Source organism: Musa acuminata, chromosome BXJ1-8, assembly GCF_036884655.1.
Source record: "Musa acuminata AAA Group cultivar baxijiao chromosome BXJ1-8, Cavendish_Baxijiao_AAA, whole genome shotgun sequence".
Classification (NCBI taxonomy): Eukaryota; Viridiplantae; Streptophyta; class Magnoliopsida; order Zingiberales; family Musaceae; genus Musa; species Musa acuminata.
The window spans coordinates 3,286,775-3,314,757 of NC_088334.1; the positions used below are offsets into that span (position 1 = coordinate 3,286,775).

Sequence of the window (27,983 nt, forward strand, 5' to 3'; positions counted from 1 at the left end):
ATGGGTATGTGAGTGGTTCATGTCATGCTTACGGTTTAACGGAAACGGGAAGCAACGAGCTTGTGTGGAGTCGTACCTGATCCACTTTGACTCGCTCCTATCCCTCGTGCCGAAGACCGGGTCGAGGTCAGCGCCAAATCCTCGTGCTAAGCAAAGCCAAATTGGGAACATGAGTGGTTTGACTTTTGCTTTGATTAAGACTTGGATTGCGATGATAAATTTGATGGATACAACGTTTTGCCAAGGTATTTAATTGTTAAGAGACATCCCTCTTTCACCTCATTATTTTCTCTTGTGAGCCACTCTGAGCACTTTATGTTATTGTTAAAGATATTAATAATACACAAAATTCCATAGGTATTAATTGTTATGCATAATTTATAGCATCATTTTTAAAGTTATAAAATTAAATCATATATGTCCAATAACACATCATACCTTAATAAGCAATTGAATATGAATATGAATATATATATATATATATATATATATATATAATTAAATATATAGCTTACATAATTGACTTAGTTCTGATAAGTATGCATTGAGCACTCCTATAAGATGTCATGAATGGTAATGACGAAGACCTCCTTTCTTTTCTAATAGTGGATTAGATTGATGATGATGAAATGATGACGACCAAGATTAGCATAAGGGTGTTTCATAAAAAAATATTACTCGACAAAGCCCCAAGAACGAGTCTACAATAAAAAGTCAAAAAGTCATGAGTTGGACTTCCCAATGAGCAGATTGCTTTTGGGCTTTGCTGAATGAAATATGAAAACACTAAAAGAAAATAAAATTTATATGGTTCTCATTGGCCAAATAAATGTGAGGTCACATATAAAAAATACTATGAGACCCAAAGAAATAGTTAGCAGGAGATGGTGGACGGAATGATTGAAAAGAACAAAAAGAAAAATATCACCACATTACTGAAGAAGAAGAAGAAGAAGAAGAGGCAAGAAAACAAGAAGCCACCAGCAAACACTTTTAAATACGAAGGAAAAGCCAAAAGCACTTACGAACGGATAAAGAATCTAAAATGAGTAATGCAGAAAACACGAGTGCGTTTGGTCCTCGAGGCAATACTTCCACCAGTAACGTAAACCAATAGATTCAACATGTATCGATAAACTTAAATATAAGAATCAACAACAAGAAAACTATCTCATAAAAGAGAAGAAAAAAAATGGCATGTCAAACTTTCGGGATACGGTACTCACCCCAAATAAATCCACGAGCAGCTGAAATATTCATAGAACACCTTACAGCAAGCAAGGTGGTAAATGGTAAGAAAATGATAGCAGTTGGAAACACAGAACTGCGATCCTTCCATAGGCTGCACTGGCACCATAAACTGGCAGAATTGTTTTCACAGGTGAAGAAATCTGTTAAATCTTGGCATATTTATATGCTGGATGGAGACTATGGCTCAATCTCATCTTCCATCCTGCCTTCTACTATTTGTCAAAGTCATGCTTGTCATTGCTTGGAATCACAAACCCAAACTTCTTGAATATGTTCAAACCCAAAGCAGAAAGATGAGGAATTAGGATCTCTGATGGCTTTGGCCACGTTGATGGAGCAGCATTAGCACACTTCTGTTCGTCAAACAAGTGAAGTTAGGCAGTTCACTAATCCCCACCACCTGTAATTACGATTGAGATGCAAACAGATATCAGATTGTCACCAGCAGTAGTGCTAAACCAAACGAAGTAAACACCAACCAGGATACAAGAAGGTATCAATTAATGGATGGTGGAGTATGTGCATACATCATAGATTTATATCACATCAAACTAAGATGTAATCCTACTGAAATTTATTATAAAAATAATTTGAAATTTTGATTGTTATTATTATTATTTTTACCTCGTGAGAAGTCTGAGAAACCGCAAGTCATTTGTTCAGCTCATGTCAATCAACAAAGTAATTGAGAGACATGTATCTGACACCAAATCTTACTTTTAACTCTCTTTTTTTTTTTTGATAAAAAAGCTCTAACTTGCAACATAAGTTTAGTTTCTGATCTTATCAGGTTATCCAAATTCCAAGAATAGGGTGATGATGGTTTGAGGAACTGCAACTAATTTGTTGGCAGGTTTTATTTTCCTAATCTAAACTATCACAGATCCAAGAAGAAAAGAGAATAGTGGTGCTGATGGACAAGAGCATATGAATAGCAGAACAAGCCCAGTGAATTGGACACTGTTGAAACATATATTGGGTCATTTTCTAATAGCTTAAACCATTAGAATTTATGACCACTAAATTAAATCTTTAAAATGGTATCAGAATATGCCATGAATTTGAATATTGTATTTTCCATTTTTTTCTCAATATTTAATTAAAATTATTTACGCATTACTGGTTCTTCATTTGGCCGTACACCTAAACTAGCACCATATATTCTCGGAGTAGGTGGTGGTGAAAGGCAGAGAGACTACCTCAGAAGAGGAGAGATCACCAATGGTAAGATGAAAAAAAACAATGAAAGTCGAATACAAGAAAATATATAAACAAGCCTTGATATTTTCAACATCAAAAGCGAATCAGACAAAGAAAACAATTTCTATATCATATGATATTTCTGTATGTTGAAACAGAATTCAAAAGAAAACATCTCATGTGCAAAAATTTCATAAATTTTTGCTTGAGTAGCATCCTCATCGAGATGCTAGCTTAATCAACCAGTAGTGATTTTACATGCAAAGGAAAAGTACAGTGCATATATCATCTAACACAAAATTTAACTCACCATCACCATTGAGATCGATGAAGAATTTCTCCCTTTGAACTTGGTTTTCTCCAGAGCTGCACTTACCTGGGGATTGAGGTTGTTGAAATAGGGCAGAGAAGCTTGTGTCATCGAGCGTGGTAAGCTCATTTGGGTTCGGGAATTTCAACTTTTGGCTAAAGTACATCATTTCCATATTTGAAGAAGTTGAACCTTTAAGGAGTTTCTTTGCCTTGAATCTTCATCAAAGAAAAAAAATTAATGGAATTTCTTTAACAACAAAGCCTCTCTGGTACAAAAAAGCAATACCTGTCTTTTCTTTTCACCAAATACCTCTGCAATGATGCTTTTCTGCTTGTTGCAGAATCTGTGGTAGTTCAAGTAGCATTAGTACAAGAAAAGTATGGCATCATTTGATTGATTATTAGGTTGCTAATATGATGCTAGTCATATGGATTAATTATAAACTCCCTCCACATCCATATCTCTCTTATCAGTGTCAATTTCATAGGATTTCTGAGGGCAACTGTATGGACACTACACACTAGCACAATATTCAGCAAATAAAAATGAGGCTTAGCAGTATTACATACATACAGTCAACATAAGCCTGGTTTCATGCATGAAGTAGTGAAAGCCAATCTCAACATACAGGTTTCAGTTAATAGTACAAGTGCAGCAAAAACAAATTTGTTCTGAAAACTAGATATCTACAAATTCTCATAGCATAATCCTATAGTTTTATGCAAATCTTTTTAAGGATCTACTTTTACAAATATGATTTTTGAACAACATCATATATTTAGATTATTCATGACAACTTAATTCCCATTAAAAATTGAACACAGAACTTTGTGCTGCAGGATTGAAAACTTTCTTCAACAAACATTTAAACAGATAGGTCCAGACAACTAGATACTAAAAATAGATGCAACTATCAAGCCGGCAACTATGGTTATTGGGAAGTTGGAACAGGGGCAGAAATGAAGAACAATAACAAATTAGTGGTTATTGCAATGAAGAACAATAACAAATTAATGGTCGGCCCGATCATAATGGGCAAATTGCAATCAGTCCATAGGTCACCCAATCTGCAAACAGGCTTCCAGTCCATTATTACACTTACAACTATCGCGAATAATAATAAAAACTGGGTTCCTCACCTAACAACCACAGCCACCCATCTAACCCAACAACCACCAGAACTCAAATATCTCGCTGGTTGCGTGAAGTACACTTAGATGACATTTGCTCTATACTCACAAACCAGAAGTATAGGAAATGGATTCAGCTAAGATCAGAATCCTTTAACATGTTTCGTCCACGAACAAAAGAATTGAAAATGGAATTTAAAATCCTATGTTGCTTCTTGTTTCATCTTGTCATATTTCTTTATGTTTTAATTATCTTATTTTGATAGATTTTATATATATTCATATTTACTATACTATTTATTATAATTTAATGCTAATACATATTTTGATTGTCTGATTGGGATGCCAATTCAGAGCCAATGGAGGTCTTGTTTTATGATTATCTTTGACTAGTGTTGGAAAAGTACCAAATCCCCTTCATTGTTCAAAGTGTCATGCAAAACTATGTCAAAGGTATGTCTAAGGAAATGCACATGATGAGCTTTTCATAGTGTGGTTTTAGAGAGGGAGGAAATGCCCCCCTTGGATATGTGTTAATGTCGAGATGATTACATGCCCGTCGGTTAATCAAAGTCATGTCGAATCCAATGAATGACAACATGTCAATCACATGACATCGAGATGTTAATCAATGTGACATCTAATTATCAAAACCATGACATTAGAATATCGATCATATGACGTTAGGATGTCGACTATCAGTCACATCATCATTCTTCTCACCTATATATTGTTTTATGATACTTTATATTATTTTATCTTTTTTTCTACTTTAAGTTAATATTTAGTTAATAGTTTTATGTAAGATTTTTTTTTTAGAATTTTCAAATATTATTATTTGGTATATCATTTTCATATGTCATATTAAAGGCTATTTTTATATCCTTTGGGATTGTGAATGCGAATCACACGCACCAGGTCGGATTTCATATCCCTTAATAAGGAAAACACAAGTCCTCTCCAAAGGACGCCTCTGTCCGTCCCGACCGAACACGAGTGAAAAAATCACCCGCTCCCATTTCCATCCCAGTCTCAGTCCTCTCCTTGGTAAGGGAACCAAGTGTCGCCCTAAATCTTTAAATGCACGACCCATCACACAGTGGGGGGCCTGACGTTGAGATAGCCTCTCACAGGATGATACTGTTCGAGGATCCCACTAGGGTGTCAAAATGTGTGTCGCAATCAGTAATGATCGAATCAGAAAACAAACTTTACCCGCCACAAATTCCCCGCTCTCTTACCAGGCTCCGCTGGCCGTGTGCCTCTCGGTTCCTCCAAGCCGCCCGCCGCATGGTGGGCCACCCTGCCTGCATCACAATCAGTCCGGTCAGATATTATCACAAGGCCAGGATTTATCTGCACAATACGGCAGTCGATGGCTACCCGACGCTGCTACTGGGAAAGTTTTGGCCAACGAGGGCGCTGTGGGGACCGATACCGGGCCCTGCTCGGGGACAACTGAGGTGGGGCGGAAGGCCGGAGAAACCGGACGGGTTAGGTCGTCGAAGCAGACCGCGCTGGCCGCGAGCTCCAGGACCGCCCTCGCCTGCGAGGCAAAGCGGCGCCGTGTCAGCGTGTAACGCGTCGTGAGTGACGGGCGAACACGAGATTCTTGAACTTACCTGATCCATCGGCAAGTCGTCGTAGACGTTGACCACGCCGTCGTAGACGATCGTCATCTGCCCGGCCGGGAGTTCGGCCGTCGCCCTGAAAACAGAGACGCATAAACCGTCATCAACGTTCACGACACGCCCATAGTGACCTGCACCATCCCTATGCGGAGAGGAGCGCTGGCCCACCCATGGGACATAACGCCTACCGATGAGCTCCTTTGCTCGATTAAGTAATCACGTACTGGGGCGGACGATCTGGGTCGTCGGATCGACGATGAAGGGTCTCAAGGAACGGAGGGGTGACCCGGTGAAAGAGGGGGGACCGCGAACCGGCGCAACTTAGCGGCGCGAGGAGGGGGTGGGTTTTGGGGGGGTCCAGTTGGGGATGCTTAAGGAGACAAACCTGGGGAAGAGGCAGCGGATCTCCGGCAGGGGATGGGGTTCCGCTCCGGCGGAGTAGGACGGAGGGATCGGATCCCTCCTCCGGAACGGTGACGACTCCTTTGCCGGCAGCTGCGATCCGCCGCCGTCCTTCGGTGAGGGCGGAGAAGAGTCCTGCTGAAAAGAAGCAAGAAATGGGGTGAGACTAAGGGCGTTACTTCGGTACTTTGTGGAGAAAGGAAAAACCAGAGGATGACGACCTGCAAGGGGAACACCGGCGCCGGAGGAGGGGAAGACTTCTGAAAGATTCCGACGCCAGCGGGGCAGTCGTCGCATCCCGGCGTCCCTTCGAGGAGGGCCTTAAGGGAGATGACCTGCTGGATCGCCTGCGACTTGTTCCATGACGGCCGCCGCATCCCTACACGCGCCCATCGATTCCCCCATCACCGCGCCCCCCGGCAAAGCAGGAACAGAGAGAGAGAGAGAGAGAGAGAGAGAGAGAGAGAGACCTTTGGATTTGAGGAAGCGGCGGGCGTCCTCGCGGGTGAGCTGCGCGATGTCCCTCTCGGTGAGTTCGGCGAGGGGCTTCTCGAGAGGCGACCGAGGCACAATCTCCCCGGCGCTCGTAGGAGGCAAGCCGCCGTGATCGACCGGGGTTCCGGCCACCACGGATGCAGGAGTAGACATCAAAGGAATAGCAGCGGGAGAAGAGTCGATCATATCTCTTTCTCTCTCGCGCGCGCAGTGCGATCGCAGGAGCTACCTCAAAGAGGGAAAAATAGCTCGAGAGAGGCAATGTACTCGGAAACAAACTCAAACGGGATGGGGTTAGGCCGCGGCGTCTCCCGTTCGTTGGGGGCCGGTTTATTTTATCCGGTGGACGACGCAACCCCATGCCGCCACGTCTGTCCGCCGCTCCCACCAGTGACTGCCTGGCCCCGCCCGTCGCCCCGATCACCCAAAAGCCTACGCATGCAACAAGCTTTGCCGCGTAGACCGTGACATGTTGCCAGCGAGGTAGATTAATCGTACGGCTGGTTGGACGAAGCAGCACGTACTGAGCCAATCGCGGCGCTCGGATATGATAAATCCAGCGTTACAACGCACGTGATGGTACTTTACATGCGATTTATGCGTAAGGTAAATTGGAGACATTATTGGTATGCAGGTGACGTCAGCGGCATGGGACGAAATCCGGGTCACGTGCAGACCGCTCCGGGCCCGTTGTTACACCCCCATCCTAACGCGTGTCTTGACACCCGAAGGCCTCCGACACCGACGTCTCGGGGCCCACCCTCACGTGGGTGCGCCCACGGCGGACGTGGGGGTTCCAGCGAGCGGTCACGATAAGTGGGTTCGCGTCGGGTGGGTGACGCGCGCTCGCCCACGGCGGTGTGGGGTCGCATGGCCACGGACGTGCGGGGGCCATGGTGGGTATTTCCCAGCTTAAGGTAAGCAAGTAAAGTAGACTTATAGGATGAGAGTTCCAAGTTGGCATCTGATACAGTATAAGCTATAATTTTGCAGAAGCAATCAAGTCAAGCAATTATAATGTTCGATAGATAAATAAGTCACAAGCATATTGAAGCATATATTTCCCCACTTTTTTTTTCCTTCTCAAATATGGTAAGAATTTTATACTCGAGTCATCTTATTCATACATCATTATCATCATGATGTATGATATTGTTAACTATAATGGTCATTAGTTCAGTTGAGATATATATATATATATATATATATATATATATATATATATATATATATATATATATATATATATATATATATATATATATATAACCATAACTTAGAGAAATAACATGTAACACGTATGTTGAAAAATATTTGTTATCATTGTTTAATGGGTATTTTACTTAAAAAAATTCTTACTAATAGATTTTTTTTACTAAAGGATGTCTCCTAATTGATTTCCACATAGGGATATCATTTTTTATTACTTTGATAAAAAAATCTCTTCATTATCATTTTGCCCTTGATCGTCGACACATTATCATTGTCTCTTCCGACCTCTTACTTCCCTAGTAACGTGTAGTGTTATTGTCACACCTAACCCTCCACCATTAGCATAGCACTATGTCACCATTCCCTTTCATCGCCACCACCTCATCGCAAGGTGGTATAGTTGTCATTCCCGTTGCCTTATCCCTAATCACCCACCCATCCTATCGCAAGCCAATTCGATAGATACTATTTCCGTCACTTCTGTGTGAAGACTGATTTAAGAGAAATATAAACAGTCTTAACAACTATCCATCATCGTAAGGACTTGCTATGAATCAAGGAATTGATGGGGTCCGTGACAACTTCATGCGCTCGGTTGGTTCAACTTCAAACACAATGCTGCAGGTGCTTCTGGGTGCCAGGATTCATTGAAGCCGTGAACAGTAACATCTTTTGATGATGACAAGTTTTCCAGCATCAATCTGTGTCAGATTCTTGGGCCATTCGCATCATGTTGATAGAGGAAACTAAGCAACCAGAAGAAACATTGATGATGCTCCCATCACAGCTTCAAAAAGAATAATGTACTATATCCATCAATCATTGAGGAAAAATCAGAATCCAAAATGAGAAGAGGGGGGGGGGGGGGGGGGGGGGGAGAGAGGAAATTGGGGGCATTAGCACAATGGTTTTGAGAATTAACACACATGCTGCAGAAAGAAGAAAAAAAAGAACTAATTTTCCTCCATTGGCTTCGCAGTTGGCGGTTCTTCAAGATCCTGCATTTCTTCATCAGGCTTTGCTGGAGGTGGCGGTAAAACCTCAAGAACTGAATCCACCAGCTCCTGAACTTCATCAATCCCTCGGGCTTCGTCTTTTGTAAGACGCTTCTCGCAGTACTCGATAATCTGCACAGGTAAGAAGGCACGAACAAAGGGATGATGGAAAAAGAAACAGATCTCTTAAACTATTTGTCATGAAATGAATGGAGCATATTCTAATATCTTAGCACATATATTTGGGTAGATTTACCAGTCCAAAAACTGATGGTAGCTTCAAAAGTAGTCCGACAATGATGTCTAATAAAGGCGGACACTCAAATCAAATCATTTTAGGATATCAAGTTTTAGAGTAAAAACTAGAACGAGCTAAAACTAGAACAGAAGACAATAGTGGAAGCATGCATTATTTGGATGAAAGCTGCAACATCTTAACAGTATAGGCATAGTAAATCCTAATGAAAGTTCTTTGATAACTGAACAATGGTAAGTATTTTGACGATTCTCAGAGATGAGTCTTGGAATATAAATGGTTCATTGCACCTCCTGTTTTAAAATAGATCGGTTTAAGATTTTCAATGAGGCACAGGTCTTTATGAGTGTATCCACCATGGTTTATTTTTCTAGTTTCTATTTCACTGCATCGACAACTTCACTCATCTATGCCAACTCCAGGTTCCTTATTTTTTCGTGTGCAAAGGGTACTCAGGGTTAAAGATCACTTAGAAGTCCTTGGGCTTGAAGGAGTGTAAAACCAAAATTTCATATGTTTTCAGAGATTTTGTTGATATTGAATAATAGTTTACCATATTTTCTCAGATCTTGATAAAATCAACCTCATGAGCCTTTTGATTGCTCTTGACATGCAGATTTATGCATCACTTCTTGCACAAGTCATGAGCCTTTTGAATGCATCATTTATTCAAACTCGGTTTTTTTGGGTTTGAATATTGGTCCTTCCTAAGGTTTCTGTGTTAACTCCTTGATGGTTACCTAAAGACTCTTTTAACTCTAAATGCATTCTCTGAAAATAAATAGAATCATCAAGTTGGTTGAAAACTTGAAATTATCTCTCTCTCTCTCTCTCTCTCTCTCTCTCTCTCTCTCTCTCTCTACACACATGTGCGCACGCACACACACACAATCCTGCAAATGATTTTATTAAGTTGGTTGCAAATAGTTCAAATGGACCCTCTTTATTTGTTTGAGTAATTCACAATGATGAAACTATCTCCAGCTAACCATAATAAAGGTTAATCTTAAGAAGTCCAGGAGCCTAAGTTAAGAAAGTTACTTAAAAGAACTCATGAAGCTATAATATTCAAGGGAGTCATCACATGAAATTATCATGGAGCAGGTACACCAAGGTCATATAATTTAGCAATCTACAATGCAGACATATCATCACCTCAAGGAAGAACAGAAGTTTTCCTTTGAATAGAAGCTGGATGCATAATTAGTCAACAATTAACATGGTTCTTCGTATGCAACAGCTGATAATTGTTGACAAAGCTTGCTGTAAATAATCGCAATACCTAAATGCAAGCTCACACATTCTAACATACCAAACATAACAGTACCAATTAGTTTTAAAAAACAAGACATACCGGATCGATCAAAGCTTGGTTGGATGGCCTCAAGTTGATGATGTTGAACTTCTCAGCTTTTGCAAGCTTGAATTTTTCGCATCTTTTCAAGAACTCATCGATTGCTCCCCGTGTCTGATTGCAAGCAGGCGTGTTTACAAGGTAATCGAAAACCTGCCCACACCAGAACCAAGATACCGTCACCAGGATTGCTAGACGACGAGATTTAGGGCGTGGGAGTGTCACCTTGCACTCGGACGGGGCAACAGCACCAAGGCACCCCATGGGATCACTCGTCGCCCCTCTCGCGCGCAGGAACTCGAGGACCTCGAGATTGGTGAGCACCCCAGCATTCGCCTGTAATCTATGGAGCACCAAGATCGTTTCTTTAGCAAGATTCCAACAACAGGATCAGAAAGGAATCACCAAGAAGAAGAGGGCTTACGTTTTCATCGCGGGATCTCTCAATCTCAGAAGGAGAGAGACACCCTTGGAAGGCACGCGACGCTGAGCGGGACGACGGCCGGCCGGCGGAGAGATATAGCGGTGGATGGCGACTGGGGGTTTGCGGGTGGTTTGGGTTGGGTATTGGATTAATCTGGACCGTCCATCTTCAACGAATTGAACGGTGGACTGTGCCCGATATCAACCCGATCCGACCCGTTAACAGCTTCCTTCCCCGCTCGTGTTCTTCACGTGACCGAGGGAGCGGTACACGTGGCCCAGTATGCCGAGTGCCGTTCCACATTAGGGCGAACGAGCTCATCAAAAGGTTTCGCGCCGTGCTAAGCTTTCGATTCCCATCCCTCGCGTTCTCTTCCTCGCTTCTTGGGTTGGCGTCGAACGCAGAGGAGCTGCCGCCAGGGACAAACCCGACATCCATGGAAGAGACGACGGAGATTGTCTCCGATGGCGGCGACGAAGCGGCTCCTGCAGCGGTAACCATGGTTCGTGCTCTTTTTAATCTTGGTCCTCGTCCTTCTCTTGGATTTGGCTCTTTGTTGACTCCCTTCTTCTGCATTAACGCTACTTGATCCGATCGAAATCCGTGCACCAAGTTAATCCTACACCCGGTTGTGTAATTTTACGGGTGCGATTGAGATCATTAATTCTACATAAATTTATGACTTCTCTTTTCACCTTCTTGTTATACAGTCTTTTAATGACATCTAGGAACCTACTTGCTTCATCAAGGCTACTAGAAAACCCTTTTCTTGAGGATTAAGCTAAAAGAAAACCATCAAAACTAATCGAAAAACCCTTTTGTTCAGGGATAATCTAAAAGAAAACCCTTCATGGGCTACTCAATAGCATACACCTTTACGGAAAATTGCACCGAGGTGTGATCAGGATAGCTCAGATTATGATCTTATCATGTTACGAGCGTACAGGTCGGGCTGTGTTTTAGAGAGATAAGTTGTAAACATAACTGTGATCCTCCCACATTAATCAGACTTCACAAGTCCTGGTATAACCAAATTAATTTGCCTAAACACCAAGACATACTCTTTTTTTTTTTTAATGTGTCTCCTGACCTTGCTTTAACTAATTAATTGCTTGGACACTAAAATGTTGATGTTATGTGAAAATCTTCATAAAAAGAACGACCACTATGTGTATATATGAATTACAAAGAATTGACTTGGATATTCATAAAGATCAATTTGTACTATGAATTTAATCACTTATAGTCCCTTATTATTTCTTTTCTAATGGCCCATTGCACAATTAAGAAAATCTTAGTCATTAATCATATTTGTAGGACATTTTGTAGACCAAGATTGAGGCCACAAGCTAACGGGTTAAGTGCCTCACCATATATGGATTTGTATTGTTTTGATTGAAATCATGTTGGATAGTACTTAACTGTTCTATTCTAGATACAGATTAACTTCCATGTCATTTGAGTTCTCAAATGTTGTAGCTATGTTGTTATGCGGGTGCTCCTTTTTAAGAAACAACCTTTCGAATAAATTAAATCTCACAAGGCTTGCATGTCCGACCCAGCAAATGTAGTTTCAAATTCAAATGTTATATTCCCTTGACATGTTCTTGTTTCTAAAAGAAAAAAGAAGGCACGTGCCATTATTTTATTGCCAAAATATCTTAAAAGCTAAACGTTCCTTTTGTTGCATTTAAATATTTGATTTCTTACACAACTTTCATTTGGGAATAGGATGTAGAAAATGGCTTGATTGAAGAAGAGAAAAATATGGATGGTGAAGTCGCTCCTGCACTTATCTCCATTCATCCTTTTGAGAAATCAGTTGTTGTTGCAGTGGGTTCTGAGCTTCGACTATTCAATTTAGAGTAAGCTTTCCAAGATATCTTTATCGAAACATGATTATTCATGGTTATGTCATACTTGACATTTGAATTTTGACTAGAATTATAAGAATCCAGTGATAGGTCGCTTTTAAGTTTGCTACTGATGTCTTGTCTTTGAGCCATAAGAAGATTCTTCTTTGAGTAGTTGTCTGTTGCTTTTTGAACCCTAAAGGACAAACTCAGTGCACAAGGCTGCTCCCTGACACTGTGCGGTCTGCGGAGCATCAATGTGCATAGCCTTACCTTTGCAAGCAGAGGTTGGTTTTTCTATTACTCGAACCTTGGACACTGCTATATGGTCATAATGAAGTTTTGCAACATGTCAATGGTTGAAATTCTAACAGGTGGAACAATAGTAAGAGACAGACTTATGATAGACCATAATTTGGAAGCATTATCAGCCTTTTGGGCATATATCAATAAAAAAAATATATATATATTCTGATTGCCTTTATTTTGTTCCCAACAGGGGTAACTGCTCAGTCTCATTGATAGATGATCCCAGTGGCCCTTCCCATTCAGATGCAATTAGATCAATTAACTTTGGTGCAAGTGGAAAATTTCTTGCATCTGCCGGAGATGACAAACTTGTCAAGATATGGGAAACAAGTTCCTGGCATTGCATTCATACTGTGTGAGTTTTAGGCTCTGAATTTTTTCAATGCATAATTTCAGATGAACTGCTTGTTCTTCTTTTCCTATGTATTTTGGGTGGAGGTGGGGATGTAATTTTATTATGTATTTTTTATGCAAATTCAAATATGTAATCAAGTATGAAGCACGTGTGTTATGTCATCTTAAGGCTGATACAGACACTTGATAAAATAAGATAAGGCATATGCAAAGGCATCTTGATTTTGTAAACTGAAAAAAATTGGACTTTTCCTGTTTTCAGTGTGAACTGTATCATGGATTACTTGTTAAATTTTAGCAATATGTGAAATGACTGATGTTCCTAACATCATTAGGGTTTCATTAAACTGTATCAATAGGATAATGATTATCAACTTATTGTCTAAAAACCATCCTTGGCCCTTAAGTATCTGCTTGGTGAGATGGCATTTTTAGCTGATACATTTAACAACTGAAGTCCTAAATCCTTAGAGACAGTACCGTTCGATGTATCCTACCTTATAACTCAAGTTCTCACACAATAGTAACTTTCTACTGTAATATCAAGGTTTCGGTTTGTTTCATATTTTAATAAGAAATGGTGTTCCTAAATTTTGTTCATGCAACAATATTTGGATGTAGACTACAATGAGTTATAGCTACTTAGTCTAGCACATACGTTCATGTTCATTTTAGTGCATAAGCAGACTCGAACTTAGTTGACTTTTACTCCAGATTTTTATGTTGTTGAAGATGGTATGGTGCAGGTATTCTAGTGGATGAGAATTTATTCCTTTATACAATTTAGACACAGATCCTTCTGGGAAATTGGATCTAATCACTATATAATTATAAGATTATGTTGTTGTAACTGTCAACTGGGTAGGTTCATTATGTATAGTTATGTTAATCAAATTTTTTATTTTTTCCTTGTTTTGCTGTTATTAAATATCCCTTGTTCGTGAAGGTTTTATATATTCATATTGCTGTCAACAACTAATATCCAGGTCTGCAGACAAACGAGTTAGTGCAGTTGCTATTAGCCACAGTGGGCGATATGTTGCTTTTGCTGATAAGTTTGGAGTTGTCTGGTTACTTGGATTGGATGAAGATGATGCTAAACAAACAAAAGTTGATAAGAAGGTTGTGCCAATTCTAGGTCATTACTGCAGCATCATTACTAGGCTGGTATGAGTTTTTATCATCCCACTTTCTTAATATTCATGATAAGGTTAACTTTATTTTCTTTGTACTGTCTCCTTGTTTTTCTTTTCTCCACCAAAAAGAATTCCCCATATTTGATGCATAACTTCAATGGATCCGCTTTGCTGTGCTATTAGATGGCTTATATCTATTAGATCTAGTAAAATTTATGTGATTGGACCCTTAGTTTTAGCAGTCATGTACCATAATTAAGCGGGTGGCACACCATGTTTATTATTTTTTTCTAGTGCTTTAAAACTGATAATGCACATGCTCATGCCATTTTCATTGGGTTTGTAAATATTAGCGTTTTGTCATGTCATTGACATCAATGGAGCTTTATTCTGGTTTTTTTGTTTTTTTTTGGGGTTGTGTGTGTTGAACATATTTTTTTTCAAATGAAACTTCAGTGCATTATTTTTCCACATACTACCATTTCACAAGTTCTAAGTCTACTATGAAGTCAATATGTTCCTTGCACAATGATCACTAAAGCAGATAGATATTGCCTCTGCTGTGCATCTCAGAAGTCCATAAGCAAAATACGCTAATTAGTTTAATGAAGATAGCCTTGTTACTCTATCGGATCTTAAATTTTAAGCAGAAATTGCTCATGTATTTTAAGCAGAATATGCTAATTATTGGTTGCCCCATAGGGTCTAATTTTGATTATTCATATAGTTTTGGTTATTTTTCTGTTGTTCAATATGCAGGAATTTTCGCCAGATGAAAGGTTCATTGCAAGTGCTGATCGTGACTTCAAAATTCGTGTATGTATAAACTTCTTAAAGTGTTCTAGAATTTCTTACGGTAATTTTCTTGTGTAATCTCATTTCCCCATTTGTAGATCACGGTTTTTCCTAAACTACCTCTAAAAGGAGCACATGAAATTCAGAGTTTCTGCCTTGGTCATAAAGAGTGAGCATGGATTCTATGTCATATGCACATTGTTTTGGTTATTTACTTTTAGCTTTCTGTTCTCCAATATACTCGCATTTTCCTAAGTCTTGATAACTTTATTTTGCACTACAAAATGCAGATTAATGATTTGCTAAACATTAGTTTGCGTATAGCACAGTTGTCCTTTATATTGTAATGAGTAATATAGCAGGTCTTAAGACATTATATTGAACTTCTGCAGCCAGTTTATAATATACAGTAAGTCCATAAACCAGTTGTATGCTGAGTATTTGAGTACATCACACATACATCACATCTTTAATCTCATACCTCCATATATTAGTGTAAGATCTCACTTAAAATGGCTGTTGGATAACAGATCATTATAACTGGGGTTCTTTTTTGCAGCTTTGTTTCTTGTTTTGCCTTTGCATGTCCTCCAGGATGTGCCCATGGTTTTCTCTTTTCTGGAAGTGGTGATTCAACTGTGAGTGCAAAAAATCATCTAGGAATATGAAAAATGTTGTTGTTGGCATGTATTTATATGGTGTTTTGCCTTTTGTAGGTTCGGTTGTGGGACTTCATTTCTGGACTCCTACTTGCTACTTGTGAAGTTGGGGCAATGGTAACATAGACTAAGCTTATTTATTTTTATGTAGAGAATTTTCTTTTTGCAAGGAAATGATGTCAATTTCTGTACTGTTTTTAATAAGAGATTGTCATGATGCCTCATTATCTACAAACGCTGAGGCTAAAGTTTACTGTTTATGGTACTCACAGATTTTATGACTTTTAAGTGCTGGGATAAAGGTATGACACCTAGCCCAATTTGCCAACTGTATTAGCAAATACATTTGAATTAGAAAGACTCCATTTGGCTTAGAAATGAGATGTCCATTGAGTTGTTTCAGTTCATAGATTGATGAAAGCAAATGGGGAGCTGGTAGTGAAAATTTTCTAGTTTTTTCCTGGATCGACGGAATCCTTGTGGTTTGGAGCTGTGCCTTTATGCAAGATTATTTTGGTTGGATATGTTGGCGTGAACTGACTACATTAAAATAGGAGACAATGCAATTGCATATTGTTACATCTATTATCAGCATGTGTACGAGACTCAGAAGAGCCTTTTCTTTTTTAGCAATTTTTTATATCTTAAAATGGTGCTTCATAAAGATCTAAATACACATCTGAATTAATTGATTTACATTTTGTATAGTGTTTCATATTTCACTTGTGATGAAAGGTCTTTCTTTCAATTACCTTGATCATTTATACCACTCTCTGCTGGCTTTGATTCCGTATCTCCTGATGACATGCATCTGCTCACATTCTTTTATTACGTTGGTTCTTTAGTCATTCTTAATTTTCAAGTATTCATCATGACAGGTTAGCTAGTCATCATTGTTTTTGAGTCAGCAAAATTATTATTCTTTTTATCTGAGAGCCTACTGGTTTCATTTTGAAGGTAGGATCATTACAGTACAATGGGACAGAGGATGGTTATCCACCAGTTACTGATCTCTGTGTCTCTTCTGATGGTTCGATAATTGCTGTTGCCATTCAGAGGTAAGTTCACTGACATTTTTTTAAAATTTTCTTTTAGAAATTCTGGCTGAAACATACGTGCCATAATTTGAAAGATGGTGATATTTGGTACTGCAGTTTGCGTGGGATTGTGCTTTTGAGTTGTGGTTTTTCAGATAGAACTCTCTCTGTTGCCAAGGTAAAAAATTAACCAAGAGATATAATTAGCTGATAGATGTTACATGCATATCGAACTGCTGTACATGCTTACTAACCAAACAAAAGCCAAAGGGAAAAAGATTCCGGTCAGCAGACTATCCATATACATATTATCGATTTCGGATATGAGCTTTAAGTTGGATTTTACTTTGATTTGCTTCCACATTACCTTATTCACCTACCGAACTGCTAAGCTTCTGAGGCTATTAGATGGATTCTCAGCTGACCTTTTCCCATCTTTTCTAGGAGAATTTTTTTTTTATGTGCCCATTTAGTACATTATATATCATATTTTATGTTCCCACCAGCTTTAAATCTTTTTCCATGCCTTGTGGTAATGGAAAATTGAGATTTCTCGAAACATGTTTATTTTATAATTTCTTACCTTCTTACTTTTTTTTTTTGTCCTTTAGGTTGTTACCTTGGAAGATAATTATTTCCCGACCAGTATGGTGTTGAGCTCCTTGACACAACGCTTGTGGATGGTGATGGGTGCCTCAAATCTTCCTACCCTGAGCGCCACCCAGTTACCAACCCGCATTAGGGTCATGTCTGGCTTTCACAAAGACCCTTCAGATTACAATGGCCATGATCCTATTACTTTGGAAGACAATGAAGTACCAGGAGGGAAGAAACTCCTTTCAGAATTGCAGGGAAGTTTTGATGTCGCCATGGAAGAGGCAGCTTTCGCAGCAGCTGCATCAGCAGTTAAAGCATCAATGCGAAACATGCTGATAAAAAAAGAATACGCTTTAGAGAGAAGAGAGATGAGAAAAAGGAACAGAAATGATAGAAAACTAAGATAAAAGAGCTTGTGTCAGTTGTCTCTTGTGATTTAGGTGTTGTTGTTTTTGCTTACATATTTATTCTCCCAGATACATATCTGTATGTTATCATGCAAGCTATTTTTCCTTTCTTTTTTCCAGTAGCAGTACTGCACGAATCTGTGTGTCATAATATTGATGGGGACTCACTCCTTCAACTCAAAAACTTAAGATTTTTTTTAATTTAATATTTGTAATTTGATTTGTTTAATTATTAAAGTTCTGAGACTGTCCTCTTAGGATATTTTTCTTCATTTTACATATGAATATTTTTAATATTTTCTTCTATTCATACTTTTAAATTGAGTTCATATCTTTTTGGATGTTATGCGATGGTTCAGTCATCCGCGTCTATCGATAGTTTGATTTTTTAATTAAATCAGATCAAATTTTTATTCATTGGATTTTAATACTTATGATATAGTCAAGATTAATATATAAAGGACAAATACCAATGTTTAAGAATTTAAGTTATGAGCCAAAATATGTATATATCACTTGATTCTTAATATGAGATTTTATTTCCAACAAGATAACTATATATTTTAAAATGACTGTTAATTATCCTATCCCGACCGTTGGTGGCATCGACAGCTATTTCTTCCAATTTGGTTTCGAGTCATTTCTGGCAACTCCACCCGATGATGAAAGGTGTTTTTACTCTGTTTACTTTTCAGATAAAAGAAAAGGTGTGTTCCTCGTTATTGCTTCGAAGACAATTTAACTTTGCGGGCCCTGCAAGCTGGTAATGCAAATCGATTCATCAAGATAAGCTCATCTTTTCATAGTGGAGAAGGATATATTTGTTGTGCCCCCTATTGACATGGAGCTTCTGGATGTGTCAACCTACCTCACGGTACAGTGACTCTGGACGTCTTTCACTTTCTTCTCTAAACCCATCTACATACATGCAGCCTAGATTCATTGTATCCGCCCTATTTTCTTCTCTGAACATAGAAGAAACACAACGAAGCCCAAAAGAAAAGAAGTACAAGCTCTGTTTCCCCAAGTGCCCAAATATATATATCCCCAAGTGTTACATTCATAACTCCAAGCCATCAGAATGTCTTGAATCCACAGATGAATCGATTCCGATTCTTCGCATTGTTGGAACAGCAGCATCAAATTCCAAGGACCAGCCAAAGATCAACTATATATCTGAGGATTGGGGATGGAGGATGTTTGTGAAGGGAACGCCACCGATACAGGCTCTGTTTTTCTTCCCATAATAGCCGCAACGGGGGCGTTTCATGAACCCCATCTTACCCTTCCCGCACTCAGAAGAATTACCGAGGGCGGACTCAAATCTCTTCCCTATATATCCCCACGCACGCGACCAACTTCGGGAACCACCCATCCCATCCCATCCCATCCTTTCCGCCTCCGTGAGAATGGCGGCCGGGGAAGTGGAAATCGCGCCCTTCTCTCTCTCGCACGCGCACGCGCACGCAGGCACGCACCGTGGGACGGGGTTCGGTGCCCGTCTGATGCGGGAGTTCCTCAGGGAGGCCGGTGGATGCGCCGTCATCGACGGCGGGCTGGCCACGGAGCTCGAAGCACATGGAGCCGACCTAAAGGACCCCCTGTGGAGCGCCAAGTACCTCTTCACCTCCCCCGACCTCATCAAGAAGGCATGTCCCCCTCTCTTCTCCCTGATCCTTAATAGACTTCCCATCCTTCGATACTACGGTCTACAATGTAGTTTGGCACAAAAAGATTCCCATTCGTCGGCCTTCTCCAGCATTCTCGTGTTGTGTTTGCCCATGTTGTGGCAATCTGTGAACTTCTCATGATCTTTATCTTCCGAACAAACCCATCATACAGAGTACGGTGATAGGTGCTTCGATTCCACAGCTTGCAAGCAGCACAATCTGTTCCCTTTCTTTGATTACCGCCTTCCATACCTTTGCAGGTCCATTTGGACTATCTTGAAGCTGGTGCAAACATCTTGATCACCGCATCCTATCAGGTTCTCTCATCCGTCTTTGGTGACAACATCTCGCAGCATTATAATGGTGAGCGCTGATCACTTCGTGTGTACCAGGCTACCATACAAGGTTTCGAGTCTAGAGGCTTCTCTAGGGAGGAAAGTGAGGCCTTGTTGCGGAGAAGCGTCGAGCTTGCATGCGAAGCACGAGAGATATTTCAGGGGCGACGCCTTAGAGGCTCCGATAGATGCAGCAAGGCCGGCATCAGTTCTAAGCATCATCCTGTTCTGATTGGAGCATCGATAGGAAGCTATGGAGCGTATTTGGCAGATGGCTCCGAGTATAGGTGCAACCTCTAATGTTCATCGTGGTTATTCTTCTTCCATGGTACCTTTCGTTAGATGATCTAACTCCAGTTACGGTGATCATTGTCAATTCATTTTTCAGCGGTAATTATGGTCTAGAAGTGACTCTGGAGACGCTCAAAGATTTCCACAGGAGAAGACTTCAGGTTCTCTCTGAAGCTGGAGCAGATATAATTGCTTTTGAGACAATTCCAAGTAAAATTGAAGCACAGGTATTGTTTGATACATACATATCTAGATCAGGATTCTCCCTAAGCTGTAGCCCTGCCGCTACCTTCTGATACATTTTTTACTGAAAGCTGTAATGGACTTAGTACTGTAAGTACTTTATAAACATTAATAGTTTCATATATTTTCGAAAAGATAAGGCAAACAAAAACTTTTAGAAACTGGGTGTGGTGTTATGAAGTAATTTGCTGCAACAAAGCGGTCAATTTTCTAGGTCCCTTAATCTAATCCACCTGTCGGATTACTCCTGGACTTGGGTTGGTACTAAGTCTCAATGTGACATACAACCGTGTTGATTGTTGACAACTCCAAGCATTGAAGTAACTTGCTCCTCCAAACAAGGAGACCAAAGCATTGAAGTAACTTGCTTCTCCGAATAACTTGCTCCTCCAAACATTGAAGTGACTTGCTCCTCCATACAAGGAGTCCAAATCATTGAAGTAACATATCAGTTTCAGCCACTTCTAGCTTACTAGCATAGCAATGATTGCATGCTTGTGCTCAATATATATTTGCAAATTATCCTGCATAATTTTTAGCACTTTGATTATTCTATATTTACTATTCTTGGAATTGATAATTGATCCAACAATGGTTTGATTGTTTCTATGTAATAATCACTCCGAAATATTAATACCGTGAGGTGATGAATTTAGTTTAGCCGTGCCGGTGGAGGTAGGGGAAGACTGAAAAAGGCTTGGTTATAATAAGGAAGGGGATGATCACTGACCTACACCGAGCGACATTTCCGTCAACTGTGCTTGGTTGTCGGAATAATAAGCTAGAGATTTAAATTTTACATCTGGCACAAAGTTTTTATTATTGATGTCAATGTTCTTCCCTTGCATAGAGAGACAGATGAGACTCAGTTCTTTTTTATTTGATATAATACTCTTGGTGGTTCCTAATTCTTTCCTTTATAGGCATATATTGAGCTACTTCAAGAGTGTAATATAAAAATTCCAGTCTGGTTTTCTTTCACCTCAAATGATGGGATCAACATTGTCAGTGGAGACTCTTTGATGGACTGTGCTTCGATAGCTGATTCATGTGACAATGTTGTTGCAATTGGATTCAACTGTACTTATCCCAGATATATTCACAGTTTAATTATATCTATCAGGAAGGTACTATGAATAATTAAGCTTTTAGCTTCTAAATTTAGCTGCATGTTAACTTTTTGTACTTCTATGTTAAATACTGGATTTTATGCAATTCATTTTGACAGTATCATGTCCCCACACGATCCTGGATGAAGCATGTGTTCAGTATTTGGCATGCTATTTAACTCTTTTTAGTTTGTGATGAGGTGTTTCTGGTTTTTCTCTTGTATAGTTGACAGAAAAGCTAATCGTGATCTATCCAAACAGTGGTGAAAGCTATGATCCTGACAAAAAGGAGTGGGTGGTATGTTTTCACTATCTTGAAACTTTAAGCTTGAATTTTCAGATAATACTGATGCCTGATCATTCTTTTTCGTCTTCTTTGACATTACTATGATATAAATCAAAGGGTAAGACGGTGTCTTAATCTCCTATTGTTCCTAAATGGAGTATATACCTATCTTCACATCCTATCAGAACAGAATTATCCTCTTGCTAAATCCTTACTAAGAGGCCATCAACTGGTGGTTGGATCAATTTGAATGCTGTGACATTTTCTTCCCATGATGTTGCTGATGTCAAGCATCCTTTGCATAAAGCAATCAGCACTCCTTGTACTATGGTCCGTATGCATCTGATCTAATTTGTGGTGCTAAAATAATGATCATTTGGTGCAAAATCTTTCATTCTTCTGCTTACTAAATGATCATAGTTAAGTGACTGATTGTAGAATCATTCTGCATAACTTGGGTCAACATCATATATTGACATTAGATTATATACAATATTATATGAAAAAATACATCTACTGACTTGTCTGATTCTGGCTACAGGCATCCAATGGTGTTTCTGGTGAAGATTTTGTTTCGTATGTTAGCAAGTGGCATGAGGCTGGAGCTTCTCTTATAGGAGGTTGCTGTAGAACAACCCCAGACACCATTAGGGCAATCGCCAAAGCTCTGCGCAAGGACTTTTATCCTTCAAAACCTGATGAAGAGCTGCATAATGACATTGAAAGAAATATACTCAAAGACAGCTGCTTGATCGACTCTGCATAAAGTCATCACTCCGAAAGAATGATACATATGAGTAGATTGGCAGCAAAATATGGATTCTGTAGTGGACTTAAAACATATTGATCTTGATGTCAAATAGATGCCATTTCTGTGTTCCTTGGAGTGCCCAAGTGGCAAATTTAATCTTGGCTTAGGAAAGATGATCTTGATGTAATGAGAAATGGCTTCTTAATTTGTAGCATGCAAAGATGGTCTTCTCAAGGAGACATGGATGACAACATATTGAATTTATGTATACCAATATGTTGTGATGATACATCTATTGCTAATTGATTATAATAATCTTGACACTAAACCCTTTGATCCATCATATAGATGATATGATGTGTCTCTTCAACCGATATAGATTTTTATCAAGAAAGGGTGCGTCTCTTGTCAATAGATCATATTTTGATTATGCTTTATATCATACCATAAATGGCATGTTACTGATGTTGAATCATGATAATATTACAAATACTAAGAAAAATACAATCCATGCGTTCATTTGCATTACCAATGTTATCTCTCAAGCTTGCACATTTAATTGCCATAGCCATTGCACACCAGTATATTTAGATCTATAAGGATTTTATCCTGACCTAATAACACATTATTAATTGGCTTGAGCAATTTTCATGGATTAGACATGCACACAAGGGTTCATCTTAATGTGTAGTTGCTTGTTCTGCAACATGCAACTACACATTTAAGATGAATCTCTTTTGTGCTTGTCTATCTAAACTTGTAGCTCTTATAATTTTTATCCCCATTGTACTCCCCAAAAGTTGAGAACTTCACAAGTATACCCCTGAAAAAGACCAAAATGCAAAATTTTAATGGATATATTACATGTTCAAGGTCATATATAAAATTTAGTAATTTTACAAGGGTCAAAAGGACAAAACTAATTTTTTTTTAAGATAATTGATATGAATAAGACATCTTATGTTTTGAGAATTGAGATATTTAGGAATAAATTATAAATATTATTAATATTATCTCAGAAATGATATATTAATTGAGTCTTCGAGATATTTAGTATATAGCTTTATTCATCAAATGATAAAAGTAAAAAATTTCAATCAAAACAAATATTTTAAAATGACTTTAGAAAGAATTTGATAAAAAAAATATTTATTATATATGCACAGTTAAAGTCTATTGCATGCTAAAGCATATACTAGATTAGTATCAATTTTATAATTAAAATACTTGATATATATCAAAGTTACTCAAGAATGAAACTTTAAAAGGTCACAAATAAAGTAATAAAATATCAAAAAAGGAAAAAAGATTATATGCTTACATATGAAACTAGATCAAATTGAAATGATAGTATTTTCATATGTTTATTATATAAATTATCTCGATAACATGAAGTCCACTTTACATTTTATATTTATTAGTTGAAGGGACAATTTACAAAGAAAATGTTAAGTAATATATTATTATTTTATCAATAATAAAAACTAATTTTATGGTATATTTTGAATCCATTAATTAAGCTTTATAACTATAAAATTTTATCTCAAAACTTAATACGATAGAATCAATTGTTAAGCCATCGAAGATACTTTAATGTCAGAAAATTATAATTATGCTACTGTTCTATATAATCTCGATAGCATAATCAAATTTCATATATTTGATTTTAAAATATGGTTTTTATATCAATTATAAATATAAAAATTATAGTATGCTACTGTTATATGAAAAACTTTAATATCAAAAATTAAAATCAAATAACAAATCTAATATACGATATGTACCTTTCGATGGCTCTTAAAAAGCCTTTATTTGATCGATAAACATATCATAATTAGATTCGAAAACTACAAAGATATCGATATGTAAGAAAAGTTAGACTCGTCTTTTTTTTTTTTTCTTATCCTTCACAAGACCAATGATAGATTAGAGACAGAGAAGATCTAATTATATTTGACTTATTTCATCCCTAGGATATCCTATCCTTTTATAAGTGATAGCAAAGAGTCTAGAATAAGTATTATATGAGTCACTCATTCTACCATAATTAAATTTTCTTTCTATTAATCGATAATCATAATCGAATCACAATCATATTTATAATATATCTTATCTAATTAAATAAGATTACGTAATATAGTATTCTCTCACTTGACTCATTGATTTGTAAGATATAAAATAAATTTAAAATCAAAATAAAAAATAAAAATTAATTTAAATTTAATTTAAATTTAATTTTACCTAATTGAAACTTTTTAAAAATATTTTATATGTGCACACGAATTTTATAAAATAAGCTAATAAGTCCACTTAGCATAACACCACGTTAAATCCGACTACTAATGCAAGTCATAACAATTGTATATTATCAATATTATACTTCCTTCTATATATTACAATATTATTAGTATTTACTAATGTAGTCCAAATAACCGCACTAGTTTATTCAAGACAACCCTATTAGCAAATTCAACTATAATATGCACATATATAAATGTGAATATGATACCAGAAATAAATAAATTTAATTATGTAAATAATAATATTAATTATAATGTTCACTTAAATATGTATTATCATACCTTTTATGGGTTACTTACAAACTTAATCATAAGAATATATTCTTTTAAATACTTTATCTTATAAGGTCTTACTGAATAAATCAACAATCAATATAGTGAAACTCGAGTTCTTAATTGATATTAATTTTTTTAAATTTTTTTCTCTAACAATGAGTATTGTGATATATAATAAAATATCCTCAATGACTTAATAATTAAATCTGACCATACCAAAACTTGAGATAAAATTTCATAGTCATAAAGTTTGATTAGTGACACATCAAAACATACCATAAAATTAGTTTTTAGTATTAATAATATAATAATATATTAATATTTTTATTCTCGTAAATTATCCCTCCAAGTATTATAACTATAAATGAAAAGTTGACTTCTTATTATTGAGACAATTTACAAAAGCAACATCAAAAACATACTTATAGTAAATCTAATATATTATTATTTGATTTTAATTTTTACTATTAAAACTTTTTTCATAAATAGTATATTATGATTTTTATACTTATAATTAGTATCAAAGCCATGGTTTGAAATCAAATAATTTAGATTGAAAATGTATATCAAATCTATTTTGTATTTTGATATGTTTATTTGCATACTTCGCTTATAAAAATGTGTTATCTAATTTTGATTTATGATATTTGTATGATCTTTTTATATTATTGATATATTTTCTATATAGTCTATTCTATCATCTACTTACGAAAGATGTGAGATTCCTCGTATGTTATTGTTGGTGATGGCCTTTGGTGGTCACAAGTCCAATCATAAGCAACGAGTGCATATGCAACAGAAGCAACATGGGGTGCGATAGTTTTGCAACAATCGATCTATTTTGGTTATAGGTAATTGCAGTAGTGTCGTAGCGTGCGATGATTGCAGCAAAGTTGCTGCCTCAAATGACTATGTCGATTGTAGCAATGTTACTACAATAGCATTTACTAGTAGCCATCGATGTCACTGGATATTGAAGGCCAACGGTTGTGTAATGGACGTATGTGCACAATTGCACAATAATGATCGTGGGGGTCGTCCGACAACACGTGTGCATAGTAATGTTATGATGATTGTGGGGGCTATCGGGTAATACATGCGCATAGTTGCACATAACCATGGTAGCACAGCACCACATGATGATTGAAGAGATCGTTGATTAGTATATAGGTACTGTCACTATTGAAGACAACAATAGACAACACACATGCGATGGTCACACCTTGCACTAGAAAGGGATAAGAATTAAGATTTTTTTAAAAATAATATTTTTACCCCTAATAAATCAAAAAATCTAATTTGTATCCTTAAATTTTACCTTTCAATTATGCCCTTCATAAATTATATATTTCCATTATATATCCCACAAAAATTTATAGTTTTACCCCTTAGAAATTAAAAGTTTTTTTTATTTATGTCATCAATTATACAATTAACTAATTTGATTTATTTTAATCAATCATTTTGATCAAACTTATATTGATTATTTTTTGATTGGTTGATTAGATTTAGATTTAATTAATTAAGTTTTGATCAAACTCAAGCAAAGTCAAATTTCGATCAAAATTTGATTTTGAAGGGCCTAATTAGGTAAATGGTTGACCTAAATCTATGAGTCCAATTATGGTAGTCTAATTCAAACTTGATTAAATAAGATAAATTGATAAAATTTAGAGTTCTATACAAATTTAAAAAGATATAAATTATGATTTTATTTTATATATTTCTCATATAATATGTTGATAATTTTTTTCTATGATGAATAAAATTATAATATTATTCTTCAATATTTATTTGGTTATTCATATGCATATATTTGAAATTATAAAATGATATTTATTTTTTACATAAAGATAGGATTTATGTTTTATTATGATTACAATTATTCTATGAGTTTTCTTTTATACTAATTAATTTTAAATCATTATTATGATTATTATTATTATTATTAAATATTTGACATAAATTAAATTAAAAAATTTTGGTGAATATTATTTGCAGCTTATATCCTTAAGTCTTATGTAGTTTCCAAAGAGACTTTAGATGATTAGCTTGTGAAATATGAATTATAATAAATATTTTTTTTATTTATAAATTTTATTTATAATTTTTTTAAATATATTTTATATTATTGATTGGTTTAGTAGTCGCCAAAGTAGGTTAGACCAATGGCTTATAAAATTATGTTAAAAAATAATTATAAATGACATCAAAGAGGATAATATTTATACTAATATACATAATTTAGAGATTTAGATAATTCTAAAAAAATCTACTCTATATTAATTTTGTAGTCAAAATACTAAGTATATATTAGAGTTACTAATGAATAAAATACTAGAAGGTCCATAGAAAGTAATATAGACAAAAGATTAAATACTCACATATACGAAATTAGATTAACTTGAAATAATGATATTTTCATAGGTTGATTATATAAATTATCTCGGTAATCTAAAGTTTACTTTATATTTTATATTTATATTAGTCAAAGGGGCAATTTACATGAAAAATATAACGTATTATTGTATTATCATAATAAAGATTGATTTTATGATATAATTTGAAACAATTATTCAAGTTTTATGATTACGAAATTTTAATCTTATCCTTTAGATATGATCAAACTCAATTGCCAAGTCACTTAAATACTTTGTGACTTATTGATTTTGTTCTCTTACTCTATTAATTCTATGCATTTGTTCTCTTAAAAAAAAGAGTTAAAAATAATTAATATTAATTAATAACTTGAGTTCTACTATATTGATTGTTGATATATTAATAATTTGATATACAACCTAAAGTATTTAAAAGAATATGTTCTTATAATTGAGTCGTGAGCAACCCATAAAAAATATGATGAGACATATTTAAGTAGATATTATAATTAATATTTTTATTTACATAATTAA

The 27,983-nt window shown here is 36.6% G+C and overlaps 4 protein-coding genes across 6 annotated transcripts; 2 read left to right on the top strand and 2 right to left on the bottom strand.

Annotated features, from left to right (window-relative positions):
* Positions 1–1,092: 1,092 nt before the first annotated feature.
* On the bottom strand, positions 1,093–7,461 carry LOC135680692 (protein TIFY 4B-like). 3 transcript variants are annotated; one of them, XM_065194804.1, is made up of 9 exons: positions 6,398–7,461; positions 6,149–6,306; positions 5,911–6,062; positions 5,517–5,601; positions 5,278–5,440; positions 5,136–5,201; positions 3,050–3,107; positions 2,762–2,979; positions 1,093–1,651 (listed from the first exon to the last, which is right to left on the bottom strand). In XM_065194804.1, exons 1-9 carry the CDS (start codon positions 6,606–6,608, stop codon positions 1,638–1,640), a joined length of 1,125 nt encoding a protein of 374 aa, XP_065050876.1. In that variant the 5' UTR covers positions 6,609–7,461; the 3' UTR covers positions 1,093–1,637. The 3 variants fall into 3 exon arrangements, with proteins under 3 accessions (XP_065050876.1, XP_065050875.1, XP_065050877.1); XM_065194803.1 differs by having other exon boundaries at positions 5,911–6,065; positions 6,398–7,457; XM_065194805.1 differs by lacking the exon at positions 1,093–1,651 and having other exon boundaries at positions 2,843–2,979; positions 5,110–5,201; positions 5,911–6,065; positions 6,398–7,460.
* Positions 7,462–8,422: 961 nt separating this feature from the next.
* LOC135680694 (uncharacterized) lies at positions 8,423–10,810 on the bottom strand. The gene is made up of 4 exons (XM_065194807.1): positions 10,664–10,810; positions 10,465–10,582; positions 10,240–10,392; positions 8,423–8,761 (listed from the first exon to the last, which is right to left on the bottom strand). The coding sequence occupies exons 1-4, from the start codon at positions 10,669–10,671 to the stop codon at positions 8,588–8,590; spliced, it is 453 nt and encodes a 150-aa protein (XP_065050879.1). The 5' UTR covers positions 10,672–10,810; the 3' UTR covers positions 8,423–8,587.
* A 159-nt stretch (positions 10,811–10,969) lies between these two features.
* On the top strand, positions 10,970–17,929 carry LOC135680693 (tRNA (guanine-N(7)-)-methyltransferase non-catalytic subunit TRM82-like). Its single transcript, XM_065194806.1, has 11 exons — positions 10,970–11,165; positions 12,395–12,528; positions 13,016–13,180; positions 14,166–14,346; positions 15,075–15,131; positions 15,209–15,279; positions 15,670–15,748; positions 15,827–15,886; positions 16,727–16,827; positions 16,924–16,984; positions 17,418–17,929. The coding sequence occupies exons 1-11, from the start codon at positions 11,100–11,102 to the stop codon at positions 17,808–17,810; spliced, it is 1,368 nt and encodes a 455-aa protein (XP_065050878.1). The 5' UTR covers positions 10,970–11,099; the 3' UTR covers positions 17,811–17,929.
* Positions 17,930–18,874: 945 nt separating this feature from the next.
* LOC103993858 (homocysteine S-methyltransferase 2) lies at positions 18,875–22,748 on the top strand. The gene is made up of 7 exons (XM_009414068.3): positions 18,875–19,459; positions 19,741–19,797; positions 19,873–20,102; positions 20,204–20,333; positions 21,273–21,476; positions 21,685–21,756; positions 22,286–22,748. The coding sequence occupies exons 1-7, from the start codon at positions 19,079–19,081 to the stop codon at positions 22,508–22,510; spliced, it is 1,299 nt and encodes a 432-aa protein (XP_009412343.2). The 5' UTR covers positions 18,875–19,078; the 3' UTR covers positions 22,511–22,748.
* Positions 22,749–27,983: the final 5,235 nt, after the last annotated feature.